This window comes from Botryllus schlosseri, chromosome 2 (genome assembly GCF_051294905.1).
Source record: "Botryllus schlosseri isolate E-star chromosome 2, Bs_hap1, whole genome shotgun sequence".
Classification (NCBI taxonomy): domain Eukaryota; kingdom Metazoa; phylum Chordata; class Ascidiacea; order Stolidobranchia; family Styelidae; genus Botryllus; species Botryllus schlosseri.
Genome location: NC_137237.1, coordinates 722728 through 744773, shown reverse-complemented (window position 1 = coordinate 744773; position 22046 = coordinate 722728). Strand labels below are relative to the sequence as shown.

General features: G+C 41.1%; 2 protein-coding genes across 8 annotated transcripts; one reads left to right on the top strand and one right to left on the bottom strand.

Annotated features, from left to right (window-relative positions):
• Positions 1-1002: 1002 nt before the first annotated feature.
• Positions 1003-12552, top strand: LOC145432844 (uncharacterized). Of its 7 annotated transcripts, none has more exons than XM_080309651.1 (21): positions 1003-1195; positions 1359-1476; positions 1538-1614; positions 2282-2359; positions 2420-2545; positions 2802-2886; positions 2955-3056; positions 3415-3546; positions 4243-4263; positions 4371-4415; positions 4490-4546; positions 4600-4644; positions 5310-5354; positions 5415-5528; positions 6264-6413; positions 6920-6970; positions 7356-7476; positions 7671-7795; positions 8278-8385; positions 9798-9890; positions 11292-12552. In XM_080309651.1, the coding sequence occupies exons 1-20, from the start codon at positions 1187-1189 to the stop codon at positions 9872-9874; spliced, it is 1686 nt and encodes a 561-aa protein (XP_080165777.1). In that variant the 5' UTR covers positions 1003-1186; the 3' UTR covers positions 9875-9890; positions 11292-12552. The 7 variants fall into 7 exon arrangements, with proteins under 7 accessions (XP_080165777.1, XP_080165776.1, XP_080165775.1 ...); XM_080309650.1 differs by having other exon boundaries at positions 1008-1195; positions 2955-3062; positions 4603-4644; XM_080309649.1 differs by having other exon boundaries at positions 1009-1195; positions 2955-3062; positions 7674-7795.
• A 3136-nt stretch (positions 12553-15688) lies between these two features.
• On the bottom strand, positions 15689-18155 carry LOC145432846 (carboxy-S-adenosyl-L-methionine synthase-like). Its single transcript, XM_080309655.1, has one exon. The coding sequence runs from the start codon at positions 18093-18095 to the stop codon at positions 17385-17387; it is 711 nt and encodes a 236-aa protein (XP_080165781.1). The 5' UTR covers positions 18096-18155; the 3' UTR covers positions 15689-17384.
• Positions 18156-22046: the final 3891 nt, after the last annotated feature.

Below are 22046 nucleotides of genomic sequence, written 5' to 3'. Positions count from 1 at the left end.
ATGGAATGAAGAAAGTGCGAGTAGCAATTTTTGGAAGTTGTGTAGTTATGCATGAAACCCGGAAAACATTACGTACATGATACTATAGAATGTAAACGTTTACATTCTATAATGATACGATCGCTTTGGAAACGGTACGATCCTCCGGGAAAACCGAGCGAGATAGTGTAATGGTTATGCGTCCGGCTTCTCGAGCGGTAGGTCGTGGGTTCGATCCCCGGCCGGGTCATACCAAAGACTCGAAAAATGGTATCCGCGGCTATCCTGCTAGGCGCTCAGCAATCACGGATAGCATGGAGGAGAAAAAAACGGGGGCGCAGACTAGATGACCTCATGGGGCCGTATCGCAACTCCGTCGCCAAAGCATCTCGATGGTGCAGGCGAGAAAGAATATCATCTCTCTCTCTCTCTCTCTCCCTTCGGGAAACACCACTGCCATAAACGATGGTAACCCGTCTCATAAAATCTTTCAATTATTTCATCAATTAGGTTTTGCTTCTAAAAACCAGCGTCATTTGCGCACATAGTGGTATGTTTAAACACAAGATTACAAATATGGGTTTGCTACTCACCTTCCTAAAACTGTACGAATTACGAAATTTCGCGCTTTGTGGAGACGAAAAGTTTATATAGCTCAGTGGACGAAACGCATCGCCGGCATCGGCGAAGCGCAGTACGTGCAGAGCGGATGAATATCACTTTTACTGAAAACTATTTTTGAACTCCCAGATTTGCTTTAGCGCCATTAGCATCAATAGAGTAAAGCATCTCATAAGTTGACTCAAAGGATGTTCTACCTTAGGCAATGTATGATTGTCTGCGTATTATGTATTATTAGATTGTAGGCATGAATGTTGGCTCCACCTTCCACGTTTTTGAAGAAAGGAAGCGCCCTTTTTCTCCTGAATCACGTGACCGCGACTCAAGCGTGCTAACGGGTGTCTGACTTTTGGACATCGGATTTTTGTCGCGATTGCTTTGTGAGTTGGTTCCAGATCGGGGCGTTTTGTCAGAGGAGAGCGACTCGCAGAGTATTCATTTTTGACTTTGACTGTCCATATGATCGTATGATTTATTTTCTGTACTATTCAGACGACTAACTTACTCTAGCAGCCGAATATATTTGTCAGTTAGATCATTCATCAGCCCAGAATTCAGAATCAACGCGTGAACAAGCAGAGTCAAAATGTCAACGGTATGAATATGTTGCTTGTAGGACTAACATTTCGGTGAATAATGACCAGTAGTGAATGTTGCAATTGTGAGGTTGAAAATGATGTAAGTACCTTAGCCAAGATATTAACCAGATCCAAATCAGACGGACTTCACAAAATATTTATCTTCGTACCACCTTATAGAATGGGGACGACGTCACAGAGCCCGAACAGCAGAGAAAGCTGTTTATCGGAGGGCTTAGCTTCGACACAACAGATGAAAGTCTCCGGGAATATTTCACGCAATTCGGAGATATAATTGGCAAGTTCTGCTTCTAGTTTGCTGTCGCTGAACCGACCCGTGAAATATATTTTATATCCAGATTGCGTCGTGATGAAGGATTCACAAACGAAGCGATCACGAGGGTTTGGTTTTGTCACATTCCGGAGAGTGTGTATGGTGAGCGTCCATTTAATTGTGATTGATAATAATTTCTGTTGATGTAAGCGCTGTGTTGAATGCTTCTTTACTTGTAAGAAAACATTTCAATTTGATACTGTTAAAAACTTTCATTTGCTATGTGATACAAGTTATCAACATCGTTGTTGTGGAATCATATTTAGCTTGTGACCATTTTATATTAGGGGTTTCCTCAAATGGTACTGGGCTACTGGCTAATAAAATTGTCAGGTTACCAAATTTAAGTCTACACACCGAATTTAGTTCTATTCCAGTCAGTAGAATAAAAACTTTCTTCTCCTTTAGCAGTGCGGATACTGGATGGCTGGAATTGAACCAAATTTTCTGTGTAGGCTTAAATTGGGTAACCTAACAATCTTATCGAGTAGCCTGTACAATTTTAGAAAAAAAAGTCCTTCTTGAACACTCCTATTCAAAATATGTTGAGAATATTAACTAATTGTCCAGGTCGACACCGATTCCATATTGGATAATTGTGCAACGCTTACGTTTTCTTTCGGCCATGATTAATTTTTTTCAAATGTTATAAACATAATCATCGATAAGATATGCCCGAAGAATGGTAAAATTGTCATAAAAGTCATTCCCAAGAAATCTTACTTACAAAACTGACTGTTGATCACAATATTGATTCCGGCTTCTTCAGGTCGATAAAGCAATGGAGAAAAGACCGCATAAATTGGACGGTAGGACAGTTACGCCAAAAAGAGCCGTGTCTCGAGAGGTGAGTTTATCTCTATAGTTTTTCACTTCTGACGCAATCCATTTTTGCTGCGTTCTTCAGGATTCGGAAAAACCTGGCGCTCATGCGACCGTGAAAAAGATTTTCGTAGGAGGTATCAAGGACGATACCGCTGAAGAAGGATTGAAAAGATACTTTGAGAAGTTCGGGCCTGTCGAGATTGTTGAGGTTTGTTTAAACCTTTTGCTGACATGGACAGACTTGTACAAACTGCTAACGCGGTTGGCTGATGGTCAAGCTGGTTTTATGACTAGTTCTAGTTGCGCACTTGAAAAACGTATAGTTGCCGGACAATTTGAAAACTATTGCGACCAATAGAGGTTTCAACACTACAACAGTGGCAAATAGTATTGAAAGTGAAACTATAATTTTCGTTGATAAACCAACTCCAGTGGGATGGAGCTTATCAAGAACTGCGTTACAGGTGATGATGGATCGCGACAGCGGAAAAAGCCGAGGTTTTGCATTCGTTACATTCCAAGATCACGACTCGGTAGACAAGATTGTCAGTGAGTAGACCGGTGATCTTGATAGCTGACACCTGACGGTCTCATGTTATGTTATTTTTTTCGTGCAGGTCAAAGATACCACACGATAAACGGCCACAATTGCGAAGTCCGGAAAGCTCTACCGAAAAGTGAACTTGATAAAGCCAAAGCTAAACAGGATTCGCGGCGAGGTCCCGGTGAAAACAAATATTTTTACGTCCCTGCGCCGGTTGCATGAGATGTACGCATGCGACATGAGGAAACACGGACCGTTGATCGTGTGACTTTGTAACCTAAAAACTTACCCTGGCCCTAAACTTATTCCCTACACAGCCACAGTTTTTGTCTGAATGCCCATTGCCCAACCTTGGAAATTGAATTCAATTCCGATTTAGAGCCTGATTCATATCAATCGGAAGTTCGTTCTCACAAGCACAAGAAATCAAATGCTATCTCTAACCCACATGGTTTCGCGTGATCATATGTACACGAACCCCCACCACGTCACAATTTCTTCCGAATTTTCCAATATTTCTTTTCTATTTTCAGATGACCGGGATCGCGGCCGCGGACCCCCGCCACCGGATTACTACCGAGACAGATATGACGACAGATACGGACCCCCTCGGGAGCCCAGCCGCTATTCACCACCGCCACCGCGATATTACGATCGCTATGAAGGTACAAACCAATTTTAAAATATACAATTGAATAAACCCAAATATTTTCGACTGACACTCGTCCTGGGCAATTGTCATCGACTACTAGATAATTATAAAGAACATTGTGTAACAACAATGGTGTCACCAAAACTCTCTAAACTCTTGTTAATGCCATGATGTTTGCGTATTAGGACAAAAGTCAAGGAACGGCACTCACACAAACGGAAGAATGAACATTCTCCCACAGCGGGAAATCTGTGGTCTCAACAGTTTTTTGCACAAATTTGAAAACACTAGAATACTAGGACTGAGTAGAATTAATTTCGTTGATTTTGATGTGATAACGGTGATAATAACTTTAAAAGTTCCGATATATCTTGATAAACAGTCTTCTAGTTATTCATGTCGTGGGGAAACGCTTCCAGTTATACACATAATTCAAAATAATTTTTAAATTCTGTTGGTAGCTACCTAATGAGTAGCTACCTAATAAAAGTCGCTGGATCCTTGAATGTTTGTGACCTTGAGTAAGATGTATGATGCTGAGATACCGCTAACCCAGGTTCAGACGTTCAAACTGTGGGGAAAACAGTCATGAAACTATATCTTGTGTTTTCAAGTACTATTGATGTGAAGGATTTACCTTGGTTACTTTGATGTTGTGGCCTGCCCTAGAAAATCCTGCAATTTCAAATTTTTTTTGTTGTCTCTTCAGAATATGACCGATACAGATCTGGTGAGTCGAAAATTTTGCTTCATAATATCTTTGATCACAATTGCTGGTTTTGTAGCTCCCCGCATACTTGAAAACGTTTCACGGCTTTACGCTGTACATTTTCCTAGGTTATGACCGATACCCAACTGACAGATACGCTCCACCGGCTAGAGGTGAGTTGTTCTCGTTGGCCCAACGATCTCATATCTCTCTGGCAGATCGTTTTCATGGATGCGTTGCTTTTCAGAATATGACCGATACGCTCCGCCAGCCGACAGATATCCTCCCCCGCCATCGGAATATGGTGAGACTCGGATTTTTGTTGGTTGTTTCGGTGCGTAAAAATTGTTTTTGTAGCAGATCGGTATCGCGAATACAGCAGCAGGGATTATCCACCCAGAGGTATGTGCTGTAAGCATGCTCGGATATCTTGAAAGTTTTCTGCTTTCATAATTCGACTAAAATTGTAATTATAGCTACACGAGTTTTTTTCCAAAATAGTTTTAAATTACCGAGTTTGCTAAAATTGAATAAAATACCGAATTAGATGGAAATACAAGAAAAATATAGTTCAGTTTGTATCAGACCATCGTTTATTGTCATAAGCACGGGAATGGGGAATGTCTATACGCCAATCTTGGCTCGCTTCACACGACACACTTCTTTTGTAGCATTTTTAGGAAAGCCAGAAATAAAATTAGGTTCGACTAGGATTAGAATTCACAAACACTCGGAAATTGACTTCCGAATTACAAAGAATCGCAACAATGATCTAGTTCAGTTCGTATCAAACCATAGGTGATTATTTCATTCTCATAATCAATAGTATTGCAAATGTCTGCACGCCCAATCGCCCATCTTGGCAGGTTTTGCTTACAGATCTCCTGTAAGCATGTTCCGGCAAACTGGAAATTAGATTAACATTAAAATGAGAGTATGGAAACATTTCAAAAATTATATTACATTATATTACCCGTATTTCGCTCTAATAGTCTGAAATATAATCAAGTCTGTATGTATGTTGTTGATATTATTCCACACTGCTCAACTGTATGTTGCATTCTCAGAATATTCGTCCTCCAGAAGCAGCTCCGATTACTACCGGAGAGAAGGTGCGTGTCGCAAATATCTCTTTATATTGATCAGATCTATTCGATCGGCTCGTGCTTTAGATTTTGTGTATGTCATGGACGACGGCGAGAACGAATACTCTACTTTTTACGGAGCTTTCGCCAAAACCGAGAGCAGTTCTCCGTTGTTCACGCAGTCTGTGAGGATAGAGGAAGGTACAGCGATAGTTTGGACAGTGTTTGCCAGTGGTGTTCTTCTGAACAGTGTAGTCTTCGACCGGATATTTCAGACTAGGGTTGGACAACTAGAGCATTTTCAGCTCTTCCGAATTGAATTAGAATTTGAAAGATAGCTTACTTAATTTTCCAGATTAGAATGATCGAATTCTCGAAAACTTGAAAATTGAATTCAGTTCCGAATCGAGGAGAAATCATTAAAAAATCAAGTTGAGTTTGTCTCAAATCAGAGTTTGATAACATGAGAATGACAAATGTCTGTACGCCAAGTTTCGCGTGTTTCGCACTATAAATTCTCCTGTAGCATTATCAGGAAAACCAGAATTCAAATTAGGATCGGATACTGGGATTTCTCAAAAGCTACAATTGCTCCTAATTTAGATCTGAATTGAAATTAATGGATTGCAAAATTTTGGTGATTGAATCCTTTTGATTGGAAAGAAATGGAACAAAAATAAAGTGAAGTTCGTTTTCATAAGCAAATTTCTGTTAGCAGAGCTTGGTTCATTTTGCGCTATACAGCAGCATTTTCCGGAATAAAAAAGAGCTTAGAAACACTTCGCAAATTAGAATGCCAGCATTTTGCTCTAATTAATTAGCTTGCCTAGTTGTCCCAGTCTGCTTTCGGAAAGGTAGCTTTTCTGTGTTCGTACGGTGTGTGGAAATTGATGCAAACCTAACCGCGCCAGTCACAGTACTTGTGAAAACCTTCAGCGGTCGGCAGCGAAAAGTTTTTGAGGCAAAATATGAAAGACTTGAAAAGTAGCCGCAGCAGAAAGGCAGACGGTGACGTCGTCAAGTGTTCGGTCCTCGACAAGATCACGGGAAGTTCCGGGGGTGTCATGGAAAGCTACAGCAGGCGAGGTACGGTTCTGGCATTTTGAATCAAGTCGTAAGGTTTCGAGTCATTTTTAAGTCGAGGAGCAGTTGTCCAAGTCTGTGATAAGACTTGGGGTCGAAGTCATGTTGAACCCAGCTCTGCTTGGGTGATATCGAATTCCGCACATTCATAGTACTATTGTAGCCAGGGTTCTTGAGTGTTGGTCTTTTAACCTACCTGCCAGTCTATCAAATAGATTGCTATGTTATGTCTTGGTTGCGAGATGTTAGAAGCTCGTCCATTTCTTTTATCTTCATCGTGTGTTAATACGTGGTTTATGATCTGATTTGAACTTGCGTCTATCAAAATGCTAAAAGTGATGTATATCATTATTTTATTGTAAATGTAAGAGATGTTAGAAAGGACGGCAGCAGATTTTCCCTGTATTCAAACTGAAAAGTTTGAGACCCACTAATTTTCTTGGTTCTTGTTGCTCTGTTTTCAATTATAACCAGTGACTATTCAGAATAAACGGAAACTTTCCGTTCAGGTTACAGCACAGAGCGAGCGCCTTCCTCGTACGATGCCTACGCCAGAGAAAGTGAGTATCTTCGTGATTTACTGTTTGGTGGGACTTTTTCAAATGTAGAACTACAGTATACAATGGAATAATATAATAGTATTGAAATGAACCCGAATATTGTCTGCTGAATTGAAAAGAACATTGTATATCAACACTCGCATAGAAATTCGAGGCAAACATATAGCTTGAGCTCAGTATACTATTTTTGGATTACGACTATATGCGGGTTTATTTCAATTAATTATGTATTTGTATACTGATGTTCAGTGTCCTGTGATGATTCAATCACGTCACCTGAAACCGCTGTTGACTAATGGGTAATTCTGAGGACCTTCGGATGGAGAGTTTGAAATTTGTGACGGACGACACCTAAAAATACGAGACTTATTCCTATAATCTGCAGGTGAACGCGATCGCTACGCTCCACCACCTGCGTCTGCAGAGCGTTCAGCTTCATCGGCTGCGTATCCAGAACGCACCAGCAGCGCGTCTTATCCTTCGGCGCAACTTGCAAGTTACGAAAGGTGAGAATCTTATTTTGGGTGCAAGCTGGCTGTCATTCTCGTGCTCGTAAGAATGAAATCTTATTTGATATGAACTTGACCCGATTTTTGATGCATTTCTTTGTAATTCGGGATGTGTAACTCAATTTTCAAGTTTTTGAGATATAATTCGATTCTACTTTGGAAAAGCTGAAGATATTCTGCTTCTGTTCCAGCAGAGACCCTAGGGCGGAATCTCGAGAACGCGACCCGTACGCTCGGTCCGCCTCTGCTGCTTACTCCTCGAGCACGGCTCCCTACTCGCAGTACGAGACGGCGTCCAGACCGAAAGAGGCCCCAAGTAAGTGCGCACAGTGTTTCCGTGACGTCATAATTGACTGTATTCGATGTGTTTGAAAACAGTTCAGATGCTGACATACGGCAGCTCTATTCCGTTGTGACAATTTAAGTCATTAGACTAACGCAATCATATCCCGAAACTACTTTCGATATGACATGTGAAAAGTAGATTTCCCTGAAAAACTGTCCTATTTGAAGTAGCCACTGAGAAAATACTATAAGTTAAGCAAAACTACATGTGATTTGTTACTGAGTTTTAAACATCAACATTTGCTGCTCCTGAAGAATGTCAGCTCAAAGCTTCCGGATTTGATATAACAGCGCCATGAATATATTATATGTCTCCGAAGAGCTTCTTGAAAGTACAGAACTCCAATATAGAATTGAGTAACATATTGATATTGAAATACCCGAATATTTTTAGGCTGACGCTCGTCGGGGATAACTAGTAGAGAATTGAAAATGTTTCCTTTTACTTCTCAGGCTCGGGAAGTGCGTACGACTATGCCGCGTACTCTCAAAGCAGCAGCAGCTACGGCCCGATGAAGGGTGGAAGCTCCTACAGCAGTCGGTCTTCAGGGCCGTATGGAGGTAGGTTCACACTCAACTTGAGCTGGTCAAGCTCGCAGTATTCGAGTTAATGCTGACTCGAGTATTGAATTGTCGAGTCTAGTTTCCGAGCATCACTCGTATTGTTATAGGAGTGAGTGATGTGGCACAGACTTTAACAATCTACATGATTTTGAAAATGCGCAACTAGAACTACTCGGGAAAGCCAGTAGCTAGTTGACTATATTTGTGGGCCCTGTGGATATACGCAGTTCACGCAGGTATCACTCTCCCACGTTGTTCTGGTGCTCAGGTATCAAGTCCGGAGTGTTTTCGGGGTGTGTTCAAAAGTTTGTTTAGTAATCAGGTATCGCGCAGGTGAACCTCCAACACTTAGGTATCGGAATTCTGAAGTTGACCTTGGACGGACTCGAACCCGCACCCATTGGTATTGAATCTGTGGTTATACCACTGCGCTATCTCGCCCCACAATTATATTGGTGAACAGCAAATGAATTATATAGTAGCCAATTATTCCACTACATCAATATTGATATCAACTAATCTGAGAACAGCTGTGCAAACTCCATCTTATCTGTCCGAAAATTCGCATCTTTGTGACGTACGTCCAAAGTAGACCATGAATTGAGTATGGTGACATTGAGGTGTTATTTCTTTAATTAAGGGACAAGCGTTGAACTTGGTGTATATGGTAATTTAGATACGAAATCCCGGTCTTCACATTCGCTTCCTTTTCGCTCTTTCATCAAGGATAACAGATGAACTTTCGCCGATCGGGATCTGCGTTCCAAATGTTGGAAGCAACCACTACCGGTAAAAATCGGCGACAAATAAACTCAAGACATGAGCACACCGCAGACACACATAAACATAATATCTGAGTGACACCTGCGTCATACCTCATTATTAGACAAACTTGAACACACCCCAAATACACTCCAGACATGATACCTGAGATACCCAGACAAGATGCAGAGTGATACCTGTGTAAACTGCGTATATCCACCGGGCCATATTTGCGTGATGTCTTGTGTGGAAAGTTGAAATATGTAACTTAACTTTCATTCTAGTACGTACAGAAGATAATTTTGTACTTGTTCAACCATCCATGTCCCGATCTCAAAATTGTTGTTGTGATTTCAAAATGACTTGGACTTGGTTCTCTTGTAATATATCTACTAGTTACTGTCGGATTATCCCTTTCAATTGCGAGCCGAAAATATTCAATATTCTATTGTATTTGTATTGTATTGTAAATCCTATATTGTATATTGAACTTCTGCACCTCCAAGAGTCTCTTGAAACTCGCTTTCACGCACTAGAAATTTTTAGTGGAGCGAAAACGTGATGTGGTCACAATGCAAAAAAATACGATTCCCACATTCCTCTCCCCACTTGACCCCCAGGCCATCAACGTGACTTGTATTTTTCAGCTGGCTACGGGAGCGGAAGCAGCAGCGCAGCCAACGGGTCGTCGGCGTACCCCTCCAGTTCGGCGCCTAGATATTAGTTTTTCAAATTTTGATGTAAGTATGAAGGCTCGTCAGGCTTGAGGGTTCGAGCAGCCGCCAGATACGAGACGATCTCGAGAGATCAGAGATCCCCATCGACTCAGCAAAAGTGTGAACAATGAGGCGTGACAATCGGAGTCTGTGGCATTTCTGGGCTGTGATATGAAATGAAATTACGACATGACAGAGGATTGTAATAAGCCAAGCCCGTACATATACTCGACTTGAAATTTTTCTTTCCATGATGTTATAATGGTTTGAATAATGTGGAAAGTTCAAATTTGTCCCCGTAATGCAAACATAACGCGTTTTCTACATCACATTAAAAATTGAGGCAATGCTTTGTATTGATAACAACTTCGTAGATATGCCATTAGAATTGATGCTCGATTCAGATTTTGAATACTCTAATCAATTGTGCCCAGTAGGGCTGTTGAAAAAAACTTTTCCTTCAGGTTTGACGGGATACTTGATAAAATTGTTGCGGCGGTTAAAAAAATGCAGCACACCAACTTCGGCTCAAATCCGACCACTAAAAGCGAAGTTATTGCAGTCCTAAAATTTCTAATTTCATGATTTTATAATAAATAATTGAAGAGTTACTCACGTAAATACTATTTTATTCGAATCCAAATTTTTCTATGTTGATCATAGCACAGTCTCGGACTTGCCACAGATCGACAGTTGCGACTTGCGTTGATGTTGCTTGAGCTGTTCGCTCAGTCCAAATGACTGTGATGCAAAAGTAATGGGTTGTCGCGCTTCATTATTGGTATAGCCGACAGCATTGCCAGTAGAGAGTGCTGCTTCAGCATTTATTTTGTACGTTGAGATCGGATTACGAAGTGGGCCTGCAATTGTGAGGGTGTGAAGCTTCGAGATCAAATTGTCTTTTCTTTTCCCTGATGAAGACATGTGAAATGGACCATAGCTTTAGAATATCCAGAACGCTTGCAGACTGAGCAAATCAGCAGACCAGCGGTTGAAAAATTTGGAGTAACCTTTCTGTGCAAGGCTGAAATTGGATTGTAGCTGAAATTTGTAGTAGCCTTCTTGCGCAGGGCTATGAAACTTAATTATCGTAGCTGAAAAATTTGGAGTCACTTTTCCGTGCAGGGCTATAAAATTGAATGATCGTAGCTATGATTATGATCATGATCCTTTCGAGCGGTCCGATTGTAGAACCAACCCTCTTCCCCGCGTCTGTCTATTTCCCCTGTGACCTGTATTCATGTTGTAATATACCCGAATGCTTTTGGCTGAAAATCGTTTCGAGGTCATTGCCGACAACAGCATTAGCCCCTGACGAGTGTCAGCCGAAATGATTGTGTTTATTTCAATATGAATATATTATTCAGTAGTTTCTTGCAGGTTCTTGTTTCGCACAAAATCATTTCCTAATCTCTTTATTGACAGAATGATCGAGGAAGACAGTTTGTGTGAAGTCAGCCGCCCCGTGTACATAGTATTTGCCCCCAAACTCTTCCCCCCGCCATCTCGAGTCAGTGAGAATCATGTCTTGAGTCTGCAAGCAAGCGTAGCGCGCGGGACCTTCCGGAGATACAGATTTTTTTAATTTTCGAGCGAAGACGTCTTCACGCTTTGGAAGGTAAAGGAAAGACGATTGACAAAAAAACAAGGTGCTTTCTGGTCCATTTTTTAGAAGAGCTAAACTCTGAGTCCCTCAACCTTGAGCAGGGAGACTTTCGGTGATAAACCATCTTGTGAATGGTAGGAATGTAACAGTCAGCTTGATGACGAAAACAGACTATTTTTGACGCGATCCATAGCCTGACCCGTAAAATGAAGGCCAATTATGTTTTACCCATCTTGTATTAAGCACATGTATGCTTGCGCCATGGTTGGTCATCTAGGAAATTTTTAGCTTCTCCAAATTGAATTAGAATTATAGCCAGTTTTTTTTTTCGACTTGGATAACAATTCACGAAAACTTGGTAATTGATGAAATTCCAATTTGGATTCAAATGCAACAATCCAGTTATGTCCATATCAAGGCAGAGTTCTTTCTCATGAGAATGACAAATGTCTGTGTACCAAGCTTGTTTTGCACTATACAGTTGTCCCTGTGCATTTCCAGGAAAACCAGATTAGAATTAAAACGAGAGTCTAGAAACATTTTGCAAATTAGATCACGGCCTTTTGCAATAATCGGGCAACTGTATTATTTAGTCGTCCAAGTCTGGCACTAGCGCTGGCGGATATCTCCAGCCGAGCAGCTGTGATTCTGGGTGAAATGAATTGGCAGCCCGCTATTTAGTTTCGAGAACTGAGACCTTCCGAGATTCATGGTCGATTCTGAAAACTGACCAAATAGCCGAGAATAATGGAGTGCTGCTCGACCTTGCAGATCTCAAGGTAGATTGTACCAGGTTTTGTATCTCGGTGGAGAAACTATTTTTACTGATCCCGAATGAAATCGGATTCTTTTTATTGAGTGTTGATCATTTTCTTGTGTCGTATGTAAGGTTTAATGAAATGTGACCTGCTGTTCTGTTGTACTGCTTGGTAAGTTTGTGACCTTGGGCAAATTGCTTCCACGGTGATGGATCAACTCGAACACGAGGGCTTTCGATGAAATGTCTTCGCTTATTATTGAAGTTGGCTGAATTTTGTTTTGGATTCTGCAATAAAAATTGATTTTAATCCGTGGGTACAACGGTGAATGTATGTACGCTAGTTTTAAATGTTTGCAGGATGCTATGTTTCACACATTGTTGTCAATGTGAGGTTAATTGAATATCAGGGTTGCAACCAGTCTTGAGTCGTAGCGTTGAGTCTGAGTTGTACTGATTATTACTGTTCAGCTTCATGTTGAACTCTATTTTTACAACTCTTCTTTGGTGAAACGAGTCCCCCCCTCCTGTTTATGTCTCACCATAAACCGGAATAATTTCTCAGTACTCGAGTAGGTTTCTGACTGCTTGTCCTGCCTACTGAAGTAGGGTTACCATATTTCGGAAATGTAAAAAGTGACACTTTAAAAATTTTCAGACTTCAAATACTGGAGTAAAATCACCATTTTTCTCGACCGTGTGGTTATTTTTCCGTTGCGGCTCCTGAAATTCGCACTTCTGTTGAATTCTTTGTGGTTGACTAAAAAAAAGTCAACTTTCCTGGCAGCTGTGTTACTTTGGTGCTGATTATCTGTTATCTCTGTCGAATTTTACCCTATGTTTAGCCAAAATTCCCATAAGACAAAATCTCAGGACATTTGGGCGTCCTCCGAGTACACTTTCGAAAAAGTCAAGAGGACAGATTCTCTTGAAAGAATACGTATGGTAACCCTATACTGAAGTGGTTTATCATTTTAGACTGCTGTGTCACGATTTTGAGTGTGATGGGCAAGACCTGTACTTGGTGAGAGTTTCTGGCCTGATTTTTCACAAGTCCTGTATGTCTTATGTGATGTGGAGTGCCTGTGAAAATTGAAACTTCGACATAAATAATAGAAACAGAAACTGATCTGCAAATGTTTTCAGGTTGTCCGTCAGGAAGTCAGAGATGAGGTGGGGCGGAGAAGACGAGGGCTGAGTTTCGTTCAGATCAGAAATAGAAGTGAAATGATCGTATTTTCGTTGAGGGTGTGCGAGAAAGTCTGCGGAGATGGTAGCTAGGCACATGCGCCAGGACAAGGATTTATTTGAAGGCGATAGGCACGGTTGTCGCGCCTTTTTTATCATTGTCACTAACATGAGAATAAGAAATGTCTGTACATCGAGATTGGTTGTTTCGCACGCTAGCATTTAGTACAGGGGTGGGCAAACTTTTGAGCTCGCGGGCCGCATTCAACATCTGAATCCATTCGCGGGCCGCACTAGATAAAATTGGGACTATAAACCAAAACGCAATATTGGTATTTGATTATATAGTGAGGACATGGAGATAATATATATGCTTATTTGCAACAATCCACACATTGCTTTGATGATATCGTACACGCGTCAAAAACAGTGGCGAGATTTCATAGGCTGGTCGGCCTCAATAACCAATTTGTCGAAACTATAGCGATGAAAGTCGGTTGTCCCGATTCTTAGAACAGGATTGAAATTTAAATCTCTGAGCAGCGATCTGACAGCATCATAACCATGTTAGCTTCAAACACGCTTCTACTATGTGTAGATAAAATATAAATACCCTAATTCTACGCATACAGAGAACGAATTTACCTAAGACACGCGCGAATCGTTTTTTCTATGCACATCACTAAAATAATTCAAACTCGAGTGGCCGATCTGAAATCACACTCGTGATCCGAATTATGTCAATCTGGTTTAGGATTCCTGCGATGTTTAGCGGATGAAACCTTTCAAACTGCGTGTGCTGACAGTTTGATGGCATGGAAGGTTACGACTGTGGATGAGAGATTTTTAAATATGAAATTCAGACTAAATACTAGGAAATAATGACGAATGGGTTGTAAATCGCGCGGAGCGCGAAAATTTTTTTCAGTTGAGCTCAGTTTCGGGCCCCCTTTCAGATGCTTTCACGCCCCCAAGTGGGGTGCGCCCTCAGTTTGAGAACCACTGCCTAAGAATTATCATGGTGAAATATGCTAAGAAAAAGTTAATTCAAGAGCCTGCATTAATTCTATATTTGGTACGCATTTTATTAATATATTTAATAAGGTTCTTTAGACTTTCGCGGGCCGCACAGAACGGTGTGGCGGGCCGCATGCGGGCCGTAGTTTGCCCACCCCTGATTTAGTAGAAACAATTCACGAATTAAGTTACCGGCATTTGGCTCCAGGTAAAATTGTCTTTTTCGTTGGGGTTTAACTGTAGCTAATAGCTATTACTGACTGTTCGATAAAATTTTGGTTGGTCAAAGCGCGCTAAATTTGACTCGGTTACATACTGTCGGAGCGAGGCTGATACAGGGGATCTTTCGCCGAGTTGTCAATGTTCACGAGTTTGAGCGCACTCGCCAACTCGCTGCGCTGTCCCTTGGACAACAGTGCATAGCGACTTGGCAAGAAGATCATCACTTCGGATTATTTGAGCGCGCGCGCAGCTTAGAGGGAACAGTGATGACAGTTTCACTTACAACAGTGTTGCGAGCATGTCCCAAAACTGCTTAATACTTCACAAAAATAAGTATGGTTTACCTTCGAAAACTACATCATTACTGTATGGCCGGATCACAAGTGGGTGTACGAAACGCAATGTCTGGCATTCGGTTTTGCCTTGGCGGATGATTCACCCACTGCATTGCAAATATTTCCTGTGTGGAAAATGAGCGTTTGTCGTGTGCTCCTTCGAAGAAACAGGTAAAAAGCCATTCGCTCCAAACTTTTTCAGCTAGCTAATTTTCGGAATGCGCAAGAACTAGAAGTAACGACCTTCAGGAATCCCCAACTGCCTGCGTTTAATTCTCAATCATGATATTTTTCCACATGAACATCAGAACAAGCTTGAAATGCGAGGGGATTCGATCCCCTAAACCCACCCTTCACTACGCTACTGTTAATAGTGACGACTCTGAGCTAACAATGGATACAAGGACAGAGCACGATTCACGCCAAACGACGACACGTTTTTTCTAGTACATCGGTAACTCCGCAACTAGGACTGTTCGAAAAAACAGTAGCTATAGTTGATCATCAACTAACTATATCAGTAGTGTTTGCTAGTCTGGTAAGCTCCCCACGCTTTTCAGGTCGCCTAACGGTAAATCCACACTCCATAGATACGAGTATTACGAGCAAGTCTCCGTTAAGGCCATCTGAAAGCACGACGCCCTATCACTGCGCTGTACGACCCCAGGCAAATGGCTATATCTGAAAGCCGTCGCACTTCATATCAAAGAAACGAAGAGTTTATTATCCTCTTACAATCATCACGCGATAATAAGTTAACAAATCCATGACCACCAGCATATCATGTCTTGTGAATTGTGCTGACGCTGCCAGTAGAAACTGCGGTGGGCTGGTACAGGTAGGAAAATAAGAATATCAAGTTGAATAAAGGTATGGTTATCGGCCTATGTAGTCTATAGTCTGTAAGTAACTGTCATGCCGTCGACGATGGAAGACGTTTTGTGTCGGTTGGTTTGCGGTCAGAAGTTGATTAGACTCCGGTTTTCATCGATTTTAAATAAACTTTGCAAGTCGTAGTTTCGCGACTTCTAAATTCGGCCCCGTGGATATAAAGCTGTATCAGCTGTATCACCCTGTGGATATAAAGCTGTAGGCCTAACAGCTGTATCACCCTGTGGAATGTGGATATAAAGCTGTATCAGGTGTATCACCCTATGGATATAAAGCTGTATCAGCTGTATCACCCTGTGAATATAAAGCTGTATCAGCTGTATCACCCTGTGGATATAAAGCTGTATCAGCTATCACCTATCAGCTGTATCACTCTACCTGTATGGAATCGGTGTCTTGTGTTCAAACAATTATTGATTTTTTTATTATTATTTTTTTAATTACTTTAACTTGAGAATCATCGCTGCTCCCATATTATATAAGACAAACCGTACCGAGATTCACCCAGGTATCACTCTGCAATAAGTATCAGGTCTATACTATGTCTGGGATGCGCGAAATAGTCTTGTAGGCTGTCACACATTGAGTGAGCCAGCTCTTCTCGCCTAAACGCGCGGAGAAATTTCTATATTTCATGATTGAGTCGACAAATTTTTTTCCTCTCTCTGCTCACGTAATCTGATTTAGGCTACCGACCTGTAGAGCTGGGTGAGGTGTGTTTGAAAAGGTAGGACCCCTGGAATAATAATTAATTAAACATCTCCGGGTGTATACCCGTTGGCAGGAACGAAACAGCAGCACTTCGTCAGGGTCCCCAAAAAACCTTGAATCTTGGGCTCCTATAGGGTGATAAACCGTCCCCCATCACGTTGTTCACTTTTGCCACGAAATTATTGTTGTAAGTGGGCCAGCGTGAAGCGCGAAAATTTTTCAATAATTCATGATAAAATCGGTCTATAAGATCATGATACAGCTGATACAGCTTTATATACACGGGGTGATACAGCTGATACAGCTTTAATATCCACAGGGTGATACAGCTGATACAGCTGGTACAGCTGATACAGCTTTATATCCACAGGGCCCTAAATTCTGACATTTTCGGTCATAACTGCGACATGCGTTTGTTAGTTTAGTGGTCAAAATGTAAAACGGGAAGACAATTATAGTCAGTCATCAAATACATACGCAGACGCACGATTGCAATCAAAATTCTTAACATTACGCTATATAGAAACGCCACATTACGCTATATAGAAACGCCACAGTCTCAATAATTACACAATCGACCTAAAGCGGATAGGCTTCCGAACTTTACATGACCGAATGTACTCCCAGAAGTGATTCCCGCCTTTTTTCGAGCTTATCGACCGTATAGCGGTCGCGTCGCGAACCAGCCACCAAGGTCTGTAGGCGGCCTTTTGCATGCCTCAAGTCTTTACAAAGCATTAGACTTGACAGATAGCCGTGTGCTGTGCACGAAAGGAAAGTGTTGAGAGGACTCAAGTCTTCACAAAGCAGTAAACTTGACAGGTAGCCGTGTTTTCTGTACTCCTCGACGAAACGCCTCTCGAGAAATAAAGCTCAGTGGATTGCCCTACTTCGTAAATAGTCTTCGACTCGACTAGCTTCTCGATCTCGCTCTCCAATAGCTTCTTGTCTGTCTCGATACGAGGATGATTAGCTGCAGAAATCACCACCACCCCGTCTGACTTGACTTTGTGCACCAGTAACGGTAGCATGGCAGGGTGGATGTGTTCTTCCCCAAACGACGCGATACAAGTCAGACCATCGTACGTGACGCTGTCGTTGATGTCAATTCTTTCTCCTGGAGATAGGTGTTGCCAGAACAAGTCATCGTAAGCGTTTTTGCGTTCTGCTTCTCGAAGCATCGTTTCGTTTTCGTCAATTCCGTGGATAACTCCCGAGAAATCTTTCTTGCGTAAGGACCGCCCGATAAAGCCTGTCCCGCAGCCCACATCTATAATGTGACAGTCAGGACTTTTCTTGTTTTCCAAGTGCTCCATGAGAAGGTCTGTAGCTACTTCGTGCAGTCTGTATCCCATATCCAGTAAATCCCACTCGTAAGACAGTGCCCATTCATCGTAGCTAGTCGACCTTTCGTATTTTTTGTCTCCATTATTATTGTCGACGATCAATGGGCTCTCTTGGTCAAAGATGGATTGATCAGTCATACTGGAAGTGGTCGACATTTTCAGAATATTGCAAGCCGTCTTTCTGTAGAATCACGCGCCTGTGAAATGTTGCCGTGTTATATACCGACTTGGTGATCACGAATCAACAATTGTTGATTTCAGGCGCGACAGTATTGATTTGCGATCTATCGATCTTCGTTTACTGTGACGTGACTTTCTGTGAAAACGAAAACGATCGTTCCCGAAACCTTTTATTGTCACGAATTGTGCATTATGGAACGGTTTTGTCAACTTCGTTGGAAATGCCCGATTTTTTTGATCAGCGATAGCAATTCGACTTACTGTGGCTTGTCGTTCATTCAATTATATAACTTGATTTTTTCGAAACAATGCAATTTTGACGGCAGCAATAACAATCTAACGTACTATATGGCCTGTCGCTAAATTATTAAAATAATTTCTTCTTTTCAAAATGTTTTACCCGCAATGTATTTCAATGTATTACACACAATGTACTACTGTATAGTATATCTAAATAAAACGGTAAAGCTGCATTTAACAGAAGATGTCTTTATTATTGTTATCTTGAACGCTGACTGTTCGATATTTAAATCCAAATATTAGGGGATTATTGAGTGACTGCGATTCCAAACTCGCTTTCATCCTGTTCTCATTCGAATCAAACCAACCAACCGTTGTTTCGAAATTAGGAAAATACCGCGGATTAGAGAATTCCCAAGTTTTCCCAACTATTACATGACAGAATTAGCTTTACACCCGTTTTTTTCTAAACTATAGATTCGAATTAGAATGACTAAATTCACTCAAACTTGAAGTTCATATCAAATCACAGCTTATTCTCATAAGCTTGGAAATGGAAAATTGTAAATCGTCTGTACAGCGAGCTTATGGCTCGTTTCGTACGACACAGACGACCTCCTCTGTAGCATTTTCATGGAAACTAGAAATAAGATTAAAAATTAAATTAGAGCATAAAAATATTTCACAATTTAGATTATATTTAGATTGTTTATCTAATATTCCATGCTATGGACCCGTCACCATCTTGAATGGTGTGCGGTCGCCGGTCACGCATACGCAGATTTCCCGCTTCTGAAAACGACATGAAGCGATCCGGATTGCTAACGGAACGCACCGAAGGTATATTCGCTCACAAAATTCCCCAAATAATTATTATCTACGTGCGTTATAGCGACGCCTCTGTGCGTGAAGACTGTACGTTAAACCGGTAACATTTTAATGAATGTTTCAGAGGACATAGCTATCGTGTAATCCATAATAACATAGCGTCACAGGTTTAATGTGTTGTTGCAATTGATCGCATCTCCTGGCTACACGCCATGGAAACGCACGTTCTAGAACGTGTCGCATATATATGCTGCGAAAATTCAAGGATGCATGCGAGACGGCTAGCCAAATCCTCCATGAAATTATATTTATATAGAATACTTCTTCACCACGATTATGTAACATGTCAAGTCTGATCTATTTACGGTTCGCACACAGAACACACCTTTTGATCACTTATTCATTCGGTCAAAGTAGTCATCGTTGGTACTCAAGTAGAAATCTAAGTAATGCCATCAATTTCTACTCCAGACTATAGAAGGGTCTTTCCACAACATGTTAAAACTAGTTAACGTGAAAGTTGACAGTGATAGGTTCAAAATGTACTCGGCAAGTATACGTAAAGTAGGGCCTATACTTGGCACCGGGATCGCGTACTTTTTGTAGTAAATCGCATCGAAATTGCGTGGTTCATCTTATTCGTGACCAGCAACACAAAAATACTATACACTATATACAGTCATAGTAATGACACTGATCTTAGGAAAATATTTCGTTACTAAGACACACGAGAATCATTTGAAAACACTCGGAGAGAAGGTCGTACTTGATTCATCCCCCGAAGCTTTAATCATGCAGATAGAGATGGCCATGAATTTTGCCATTAGCAAACATTCATTGGTCAATTCTATACGTGCGAGTATAATCATCGAGAAGGCTTTCCTTTAATTGTGTGCCTTGCTGCGGGAGTCAAGTTTTATCAAAATACGCCAACCTATAGTTTGTGCCAAGAGAAGGCGTTTGTGTATCTGAAAATAGTACATTGAGCTTAAGCCATCTGTACACTTCAATTATTCGAATTTACATCACGATGACATCATATTTGATGATGCGATTTGCTAATTTTCTTTTAAAATCTCTACTATTTTGCTGTCTATTAGGCCTACCCCTGACAACCGAAAATATTCGGGTATATTTCAATATGAACATGAACTGGACTTACACTCTCAGCGAAAATAGTGTGTATTCACACCCAAAATGTGGTACATGATAACATAACCTAACTCAATTATATCATTGTTACCCTATACGTGCAAGCATCATTTGAATTCAAATGTTGCTTTTGCGTGAAGTCTGAGGTAGATTCTGGTTTCGTGTACAACGGTTGTATATCGCGGGTGGTATACATCGGTGTGTATGCACATTGCACTCTTTTGATCCTCTAAGAGTGTATTATTCAAAATTTGGTATAATTTTTCCCAAATATCTGTTCATAGGTAGAAGTAAATGTATAATCCAAAGAGATAGCCATTTGTGTAATTACAATTATTAGTACTTGACAATCTAATTGAGTAGCCAATATTTGGAATGCACTGCCACAAAATATCCCTGAATTGGGGTGATATAAAAGGTTTGCTTGACTACATTGTATCGTAGGCTAGTTGTCACATCGACTAGTCCAAAACCTACTTTCAAATTTCAGTTGATTTCTGCTACCCGTCTACAGTAGCAAGGTACCTCATGTAATTATATAATTCAATAATGTGCTTGTTTCAGTGCGGGTTTAAACGGCTTTAGCCACATAACTTAACTAATACGCGCGTTTGTAAAGTAATACAAACACCTCGTGTAACCCTCGGGAACCTAGAGAAAACCTGGTTTGAAACAAATTTTACACCCAAAATTCCATGATTTCGCCAATATCTCTTGAAGTCAACATGAGAAATATCCCCAATTCCAAGACATCAAATCCGTGCACGGCACAGACATTTCACGACGTGGTCCTCGCGTGACCTCCATGTGGCTGCTGCCAACCGGACGTTGCACCTCCAACCACTTTGCAACGGTTATGGTATCACCATCTCGAATCTTGTACCTTTGGAGAAAATCGCTTAGTTGATCACGAATCACGTTTACAAGCTGTCAGTTTTCGTGTTCCATGCAAATTGCAGGATTTGGCGAGAATGGTATTTTTGAGAAGCCGTCCAGTCGCCGTCATTCAATTTGTGTCGAGATCATGAATTGACTTTACACGGTTGCGATGGGAATCACAAGATTGGCTAAAACTAATATTTAACAAGCCTAAAACACGTAGCCTAATCAATATTCAGCGGTAGTATAGTGTCTACATCCGCTCTTCATACACAATGAATACAATGCGGTGTAGGTAAGGTACTACGTAGTGAACGGATGTCTAATAATTTAAAAAACACCTATAGGCCAGAGGTTCATAACGTTTAGGCTACTATGATCCAGTGTTGGGATCAAGTCACTACCTTCGAGTCACGAGTCATTGCAGATTTTTACTCGAGTCAAGTCAAGTCAATAGATTTTCAAAGGTGACTCGAGTCAAGTCAAGTCACTCGTTGTTCGGAGGTGACTCGAGTCAAGTCGAGTCAAGTCAAGTCACGAGTCAAGTCAAATTGAATTTTCGAAGTAAGAGTGATGATTCAAAGTCATTACATTTTGCTAGCTGTGTGAAAGACAGATTAAATGATCATTTATCTAAATCAAATAACGAATATCTAGTTAATTATACATGCAAAAAGACGGTGTATCCCTCACGCACACGTAGAACTGCTAATAAAGTACGTGAGTAACTGCACAGCTACCTACTACAGTCAGTGCTTATCAGCCAAATTATAGGACCTAATAAGAGGCTTCGGGAAGTTAAAACAAATTGATATGGTACAATAGCCT